Below are 9,472 nucleotides of genomic sequence, written 5' to 3'. Positions count from 1 at the left end.
AGCACACCTTGATTATACCTCATGTCACACAGATTTACTTGACAGCTTCAAAACCAAAGTAGATTGAGTTCAGATGGGTTTCCATCCGATTCCTCCTTGAATGGTGATACTTTGTTAATGAAAATTCTTTTAAAATGACTTTACTAGCTCACACACTCATCTGACCGGTCCTGATTGCTTCGTCTTCATCAGTGCGGTAGTGCTGATGGCAGACCATTTACTGACAGCATATTTTGGAGGCCACAGCAAAATTTCGAGCTCCTATGAAACATCTGCAATTTTAAACAATCCATTCATAAGCAAAAAATATCCCACATCTGAATCACCTGTGTGGAAAAGTAACTGTTATTATTTTTCAGGCATATTATTATCATACTAATAGTTAAAATGCACCACAGCTGGAGAGCATCATCACTTATTTTATGGACTTTTTGGGTGAATATCTTGCCTGATATTTTACATAAACTGTATACCAGATATTGTATTGGATATGCAATTGCCTTTAACAATATTATGCTTACAGCAAATTCCAAGCCAGCAATTGCTGCTTTTGATAAAAGCAAGTTTTGCCCCTTGTCCTCTTTGCATCTTGGCAAGGCAGTCTAGTACTTTCGGGTAGAAATTGAGAGACAGCAACACCTGACTTGATAGCTGAATGGATGGAGACAGTCCCATACATGAAAGTTCTATACTCACTGAGACAGCAAAAACACAACATGTACAGACTCACAACTTAAATCTGACAAACTACTTGAACAGTGTGATAATTATGTCCCAAAATAAGTACTAAAAAGCAGATATACATTCATAATGTTAAATGTTTCCAATGCTCGTGAGTCAGTGAGCCTCACAATCCGAGGTTCCATTAGTGCCAGAATTCACATGTGCACTCCCTATGAAAATATTCTTAGCATGTCTTTTCAGCTTTGAACTGCACATTAATTAACACAAAACATTTTTTTTTAAAAGTGTGTGCACGTAATGCTCAAATAATAAAAATATTTCTCTGTATCTTGTTGCCCTTTTTTTCAATTACTGTTTGATGCCTTGATATGCTGCTTTTTTGTGTTTTCGTAGCGTTTCATTTTTGTTTAATGTTTCAGCAACAACATTCAGAACTACAGCATGACACACTCACACCAGATCAGCACAACAAGTGCATTACACTGCAGTCAAATGAAACACTAGGATGACATTTATGATAACACAGTCCAATGCCACACGTTCACAGTGGTGAACAGTGTTAATGTTCAGCAGCAAAAGTCCCAGTGCAGTTTTCATAAACTTATGTTACAAATTACTACATAGTCAACAGTGAACTAGATTACAGCCCTATAAACAGCCCTACTATAAACATTCTGTTCTCTACTAACAAAATGTTAGTAGAGTAAAAAAATCTGCCAGGGCAAAAAAACACCTCTAAAATGTATCAAAATGTTCAACCAGCCTGAAACAGTTGCCTGGCAAAGCACTGATTTCTAGAAGTGAGCTAAAGAAATTATCCAAATTAATGATACAAAATGAAATGAGCATAAGTGTATCAGTTGTCATAGAAGAATCATATTCTTAACTATATTTACATTTTGCACAATTACCTTTTACATCAGCAGAAAAGAGTAGTTTAATTATACAAAACAAATCAGCAGCCAATACACACTACCGCACTTCTAAAACAGTGTGAGAACATTACTATCCAAACCAATTCCTGCTGCCATCCCCTTTGAATAAACAAATTAATTTTCATATGACCAAAATATATACAAATATGAATTTGCATAACATGTTTAAATTGCATTTAAAGTGTAAAGTTTCCTGATTTCCTGCAACACTTCATTTTCAATGCAAAATAAATAAATTAATACATATTTAATATAACACAGAGACATATCCGAAAACGATATGTAGTTTAAAATAATCCATTTATAAGCAAAAATATCCCACACCTGAATCACCTGTGTGGAAAAGTAACTATGATTATATTTCAAACACACAAGCAACCTGTATTTGCAGATCAGCACTAGCTGTGGAGGAAATTTGGCCCACTCCTCTTTCCTCTTTGTTTTTAATAAAAATAACTGATCTTTTTTCTCTTAAGGCAGACAGCTCATTCGAATTGGATTGCTCTTTACAAAGGCGAGAGAGGTGATAAATGTACTAATCATCTCTGGGCTTTACACTCTTTAAAGTGATGATTAGGCACACTTAACATTGATGTGGGGAATACAGGTCATCCAAAGCCGTCATCCCTTATGGAAATCTGTATCAATTAAAGAAGAGAAGATGTCATTTTTCTCATTATTGTGTTTTCTGTTCTCACTATAACACCCCCACCCCCAACAGCCACCCACTTTCTATCTGCCTCTTAGGAATTCTTGCCTCCCTTGGCGAGAAAAAACAAAACAACATACTATTTCATCTGCCTTTGAGAACACAAACAAACTTACCATTCGAGCTCTGCTACAGTAATTCACGTCGTGGTGTAATAACTTTAGTGCGATTTCCCTGTGGTTGTATATTCCCATTGTCCTGGCTCTGGAAAGCGAACATAATTTTCAGATGGATGCACATCCTCTCGTGTATCCATCTGAAAATTATTTGAAGAGTCAAAGAGCCTGTTTCATTTGATCAAGAGTAATAACGAGCTTTTATTCATGAAAATATATATTAGCTGAGCAAATCACCATAAAAGAGAGTTAAAACACTTTTTTAAAAATACTAATTTCAATTAGTATTTATGAATTAACATATTCATTTAACTTATGGTGTCTCTTCTATTTTGTATTGTATAAATCTGTATCTATGTTCTAAGATTAAAATCCCATTACTATTAAAAGGCACCAAGTCAAATAATTACCAAAGCATGATTTGTGCAGAAATGACTTGACAGCTAATGAATACTCATAACTAATAAATTATCAGAAAACCAGCAGCACTCACGCCATAAAAAATCAGTTGAGGCATTTCCAATGACCAGAAAGATCTGATCTGAGCTCTGAGAAGGCATTTTTGCACCTACAATGTTTCAAATGATGTTAAAGATCTAAAATGCTAAAATTTGTATCTATTTTGTTTTAGTTTTGTTTGTTTTTTTCCCTTTGGACGAAAGGACACAAAAGCTACATATGAACCATTTTTAAAATGCAAGCCTCTTTTTGTTGATGCACCATCTGCTTCAAAAACATTTGGGTAGAGAAACTGCAAACACATGTTTTGAGCGACATTTAATCAGAAACATTTTAATGTTCAGTGAGCTTAATAGGGTGAAAACTTCTTTAGCAGATGCTATTTAAATGGGAGCACAGCACAGCCTTATTAGCTGTATTTTACTGACACAGGATCCTGTCAGTTGGGGGAAAAATGGCAGGAGGACAATGGTCTAATGTGAGAGGTATACCTCCCGGACCACTCAGCCCTAGAAAATGGCTGACAGAAACTCATTCAAAAAAAATTATAGGCGGTTCTAATAGGAATTTCATATGGGCCCAGCATTAAAACTCTCATGAGTCAGGAATGAGAGGTAGGGAAATAAGTGGAATGTCAAAAAAGTGGTAGGAAAATAGAAAGTTTGTAAGACACAGGATCGCTCTGACACTTTGAATTTTGTATGCAATGCTACAGTAATGATAAAATAATGCTTTCTGCAAATAATTACAGTCAGGTCCATATATATTTGGGCATGGACACAAGTTATGTTGTTTTACCAGTTTACTGAAACATATTCCATATTCCAATTACAGCTGCATAATGGACATGGACATAACGTGCAGACTCTCAGCTTTCATTTGATTGCATCCACATTTAAATTGGATGAAGGGTTAAGGGGTTTTAGCTCCTTAACATGTGCCACCCTCTCTTAAAGCAATTGGACAGTAGACTCAAAGGCTATTTCATGGGCAGGTCTGGGAAATTCCTTCATTATGTCATTTTCAGTTAGGCAGATAAAAGGCCTAGAGTTGATTTGAGGTGTGGTGCTTGCATTTGGAAGATTTTGCTGTTAACAGACAACATGCAGTGAAATGAGCTCTCCATTCAGGTGAAATAAGCCATCCTTAAACTGAGAAAGAGAAAAAAAAAAAAAAACATCTGAGAAATTGCTACAATATACAAAATATACAATACAGGACTCTCAAACTCTACAGTTTGGTATAGGCTGAGAAAGAAAGAAAGCACTGGTGAACTTAACAATGCAAAAAGGCCTGGAGGTCCACAGAAGAAAATAGTGGTGGATGATCACAGAATCATTTCTATGGTGAAGAGAATCCCCGTCACAACAGCCAGCCAAGTGAAGAAGCCTCAAGAATAGAACGGCTAGATTGAAAAATATCTTTAAAAAAAAGCCAGCAGAGTTCTGGAAAAAACATTCATTGGATGGATAAAACCAAGATCAACCTCTACCAGAATGATGGCAAGAAAATTTATAGAGAAGGTGTGAAACACATGTATACTGGTAAAAATCATGAATAGTATACTGTAATTCTGATGCTAAAAACAATCCACTTATAGCTACACAGGGAAGCTTTACATCGTAGTTCAAAAAATCCATTCAAAAATTGTTAAATTTGTTATTTGCCTGATTTTCATGACTGTTTTGGGCTAATTATTGCTTGATGTCCCAACATTTGCTTTCAATTTATTACATTTAATTTCCTATCATGATTTCCATTGCATCGGCTTCTCTTTAATGATGACTGGAATAAAACATGTGTTCAAGATTTGCGCTCAGAATAACCTTTTTTCATGCAAATTACAAATAGGATGATAAAAAAAAACATGTATCTAAACACATGTATAGCCAAGTAGCACAAATACACTATTAACAACACACACACACTACCCTCTTTCTGGACCAAACATACATGCACAGGTCCAGGGACTAGTAAGTATCCAAAAACTATTTTCACACACACACATCATATTGGGTGGAAGCACCTATGCACTGTAAAAAAGAAAAAGTTGAGAAAACTTAAAATTTCAAGGCAACATGATGCAAGAGATTTTTGAGTTTTCTGAACTTCTGCCAACTGTAGTTGACTTAACTAATATTTTCATGTTCTGCCAACTTGGATCTACTTGTTCACCTAATTAGGATAATCCTGTAAGTCTAACAAAGAAATTCTGGTTTCAATGCCATGTATTTCTGCCTTCACCAAACAAAGATATTCCTGTTGAATTAACATACAATCATTCCCTCCAAGGCCATGTATTCCTAAATTCACCAAACACAGATATTCTTGTTGAATAATCATACAATTCTTACTCCAGTGAGTTGAAAATTTACCAGTATTAATAAAGAAAAATGTATGCTGTTATCGTACTTGAAAAAACACTCAAACAGATATAGAATAAAACAAAGCACAACTGAATGTTATGTAAAAACTTATTTATTTTTTTCAACAGTGCTTTCAGTATATTTCAGAAGGTCATGGGCAGTGGGGTGAATTTCTGTAAAAAAGCAAACAAACAGAAAAAAACGTGTTGCCAGTTTCTTTAGGGTGCTTTGAGCACCCCAGCAGAGACATTAAAATTCCAGAGTCCAGAAAAAAAGAAAAGTGTCCAGCAGCTTAGTCATTCATGTTCACACCCTGACTGTCCTGTAAAAGCTTAACTTAACTATTGCACACTAAATAGAGTAGTGCAACAAACAATTGCCTTTGTACCCAGACATTGACATTTTACATGGGCTCACTATGATGAACTACAGAAGTCAAAAGTTATTAGAAATGTTACCATCAATGAACAGTGAACTATCAGGTAAAATGAACGATTATATAGAGGGAAAGGGGTTGAACTACTGGGTTTTGCTTTGTTTTTTTACATGACTCTACAATGCACTTGAACATGTTTAAGAACAAGTTAAACTCATGTCTGGCTTCCCCGTTAACAGTCACAGCAAAAGCTTTGTTTTTAGAGACCTTATGCGCTGTGAGCATCGAGAGCCACCGAGTTCAAAAAAGATGCCCTGAATTGCTTCAAAGGTAAACTCATCTGCTTTGGATAATCAATGTTGAGGGCATACAGAAGGCCAAAGAGGTATGCCAAGGCAGTAGAGAGGTCTGGAATGTTATGTAGCACGATGTCCCCTTCCAACACAACAGCATGTTCTCGCACAGACGTATCGGCATCATCATCTTGCAGGATGGTGAGGATGGCAACTGATGCACCGTTCAACACTGGTTCCAAAATGTCAGTGTCCTGAAGAGAAGAAAAGTAAAATATGAATTATTGAAAGCTAAGAAAAATTAAAGACAAAATACATTTCTAAAGATCTTAACTTTAACCTCTATACCATGATGCTCATTTGACTCATGGAGGTTTTAAAAAGAAAAAGCTTATTTTCCTTTAATTAACGGCACAATATCTTTCACCAACCAACCTTGTGATGAGTTTTGTACAAAAATATTTTCTGCTGTTGAACACCCGCTAACAATGCCCAGGTGCTCCTCAGCAGAAAAAAAAGCAGTGAGAGTTATGACAACTGCAATCCTCACCATAAAATTATCTGGACTGCACTGAGGAAGTGTACATTTCCATTTTGGATTAAATCATCTTTTAAAAACATCTCATAGCAACTAGTTTTTCTTGCATTACTTTTTTGTACTTACTAAGCACTTCAGGAAAACCTGTGTTGCATCCTCTCCGAGGAAAATAGGCAGGCCTCTCAGTGCTGCTGTCTTTTGGTGGGACACAATGTCAGATGTCTAAAGAGTATTCAGTGGAAAACAGACATTTAAATTAGTATAGTAACGTGGTGTACCTACACACAATGCAAAATCAGAACTCTTATAGTAATGAAAATAAAATACAGATCAGGCCCAGCAACATGTAAAACTTAAAAAAACAAAACACCATTTTAACAATTTTACTTTCTTTTTACAAATTAAATAAAATACCGCCAAATAAAAACAAAGTAATGACTGATGACATTCATTTCCATTGATGTGTTTTGGCTGAAGCCAACATTTTTTTCTGTTATGACAAAGGTATACTCTCTTCTAAAAATGTCAGGTAAAGGAGCACTTACCTGTTCATCAAGTTTATCCAAGATGTCTTCCATCTCCTCACCAAGAGCTCCCTTCTTAGACCGGTATAGTTTCAGCAGGCCAGGCACAAATTTGTCCAGGGATGCATTGAACGTCCCCAGGAGGTCTTTGCTTGTGATCCGATGAAATTCTTCAGATATCTAAACAAGACAATAACCAAAATATTGCCATTTATTCAGCACAGAAAATTTCTGGGTAGCTGCCTTGTACAGTCTGCACCATGTTATATGCCTGACTGTGTTATCAACCGCAAAACCTACTTCAAAAATCTCTCATGAATACACATTTTTCACAGGAATAGAAACACCCTCCACAAAAAACAGTATCAATATGCAAATATATATTATGTTCACACTGAAATGTGGAATTTTTGTGGATTTTTACTATTGAGTGTGACCTTGAGAGGTGTGATCGTAATGCTCCAGGTGTTTTAAATACACATACAAAGTCTGTGTGAATGCATGGCCGATGTGCACCTTGTCCGTGATGAAGGCGGAAATGTTTCAAAAGAGTCTCTTGACTGGAGCTTGTGAATTTGCAAAATCGGCACTGCATGAACTCCACCCCTGAAACACAAGAGACATAGTCAATTTTGCCAAAAGCACTTTTGCAATGGGATAAAACATCCATATCTAACACACAGAAGGAATCCATAGATGCAGGAGCTGAATACATCAACAAGCCAAAACCAGAGACATCATGAAAAAAATATGTAAGGAATCATATTAACTTACATATGACCACTTGTCTACTATATCAAGTATATGATTGATAACATACATGACATGTAACATAAATGCAAGCTTGAATTCAAACATTTTTTTGTTACTATGATAAAAAAATGCAATAACTATAGAAAAATTAATACTATCTGTAACACAGTATACATCAACAACACACAATCATTCCTTTAATATTGTCTCCTTCCCCATTATGTAAAAAGCTCTGAAAATGTAGCAATCTTATAATACAGAGCATGAAGTACAACTTTAATTTGCGTGTGACATTAACTTACAGTACATTAGGCAATCTTACACCAGCTGACAAACTGTCAAGTCAGCTTTAAACATTACTTTAAAGTAACAGTGCTGCACCGGATAAACGGTGACTATTGAAAAAGTGAAAAAACAATATTAGACAATATGCAAGTTACTTATATCACTGTCATATAATTGGCGCACATATCCTACACCGACCCATGAAAGAGTCTCCATGACAACGCGTGCTTGGCCCAGTTTGTTGTCAATGTTAACATAACGTTTTCATGCAAAGATAACATTGAAACTGGTTACAAAACGGGTAATAAGCTAATAAGTTTTACCATGGCAGAAGTGCTGTAAAAAGCCTGTGTGAGATACCGTCATTTAGTGATGTCTGTCTGAATTTCAGAGTGTTTAACATTAAACATTACTTTTTGCGCTGGCCACTACTCTGAGCTAAAACCTTTTTTTTTTTTTTTTAAATATTAAACTTTATTAAGAAACAGTATACAGAACATGTATACAATCAGAACAAAATTAACATATGCCAGGGGGTGTAATACAAAGAATTACATACATTCAAATAATTTGTAATTACTACAAATGGTAATAGTTTTCATAGCCTTTTTGTTAAGTGATCCACTAATCAATTTTATGTAACATAAAACATCATTATAGTAATGTTTAAAATTAGGTTTTTTGTTACTGTATTTGCATTTGTGAAAATAAAATTTAGCTAAGATAACTAATAAGTTTATTATAAAGTAAACTTCTTTTTTTTGCCTTCGAAAGAAACAAAATACAACATTTTCCCATTTCACAGTAAAGTCATTATAGAGATGTCCAGCAATGAATCTACTGAAGTCTTTCTCTGAGCTAAAACCTTCAGAGGCTGCTTGTAGCCCGATTACGACACAGCGGCGCGACGAAGGCTCCCCAAATTCATAGTGGACTCCAGAGGTGGGACCAAGTCATTGTTTTGCAAGTCTCAAGTAAGTCTCAAGTCTTTATCCTCAAGTCTTAAGTCAAGTCTCAAGTAATGTCAGGCAAGTCAGAGTCGAGTCTCAAGTCACTGGTGTAAAAGTCCGAGTCAAGTCACAAGTCTGAAATTTTGAATTTCAAGTCCTTTCGAGTCTTTAAAAACCCCCCGAAAAAAAGCATGTTGCAGTTATATGCTAAATGTAAATATTAGACCATGTAATTTTTAAATCTGTGTTTTTCTCAACACATGACAAAATAGTGAACTTAGAAAATATACACAAATTGTGAAGTTGCACCTCTTTAAAATGCAGCTCAATTAAACCTAGCTCCAAGAATAATTTTCACCGACAGTTCTGAGATAAGCTGCATGTTATTCTTGGATGCGGTTGTAGGACTGGCTTTAAAATCGCATGACAAAAATATCATACATAAATAAATGATATTTTTTTTAAAATATCATTTAAAAAAAAC

At 35.3% G+C, this 9,472-nt stretch overlaps 1 protein-coding gene across 1 annotated transcript; it reads right to left on the bottom strand.

Moving 5' to 3' along the window:
- Positions 1-5,389: 5,389 nt before the first annotated feature.
- On the bottom strand, positions 5,390-8,275 carry LOC146689731 (uncharacterized). The gene is made up of 4 exons (XM_085437254.1): positions 7,517-8,275; positions 7,022-7,180; positions 6,603-6,698; positions 5,390-6,192 (listed from the first exon to the last, which is right to left on the bottom strand). The coding sequence occupies exons 2-4, from the start codon at positions 7,052-7,054 to the stop codon at positions 5,914-5,916; spliced, it is 408 nt and encodes a 135-aa protein (XP_085293380.1). The 5' UTR covers positions 7,055-7,180; positions 7,517-8,275; the 3' UTR covers positions 5,390-5,913.
- Positions 8,276-9,472: the final 1,197 nt, after the last annotated feature.

Source organism: Copadichromis virginalis, linkage group LG17 (genome assembly GCF_057382275.1).
Source record: "Copadichromis virginalis isolate Kocher_CV1m ecotype Utaka linkage group LG17, C_Virginalis_male_GT1.1, whole genome shotgun sequence".
Lineage (NCBI taxonomy): Eukaryota > Metazoa > Chordata > Actinopteri > Cichliformes > Cichlidae > Copadichromis > Copadichromis virginalis.
Note: the sequence above shows the minus strand (reverse complement) of the source record. Positions and strands in the feature narration are given on the sequence as shown.

Bases quoted from the DNA above. Each gene is read 5' to 3' on its own strand.
- LOC146689731 (XM_085437254.1), bottom strand. From the start codon at position 7,054: ATGGAAGACATCTTGGATAAACTTGATGAACAG. The intron at 6,699-7,021 runs GTAAGTGCTCCT...AATACTCTTTAG, and splicing joins TGGATAAACTTGATGAACAG to ACATCTGACATTGTGTCCCA. The intron at 6,193-6,602 runs GTAAGTACAAAA...TCTTCTCTTCAG, and splicing joins AGGTTTTCCTGAAGTGCTTA to GACACTGACATTTTGGAACC.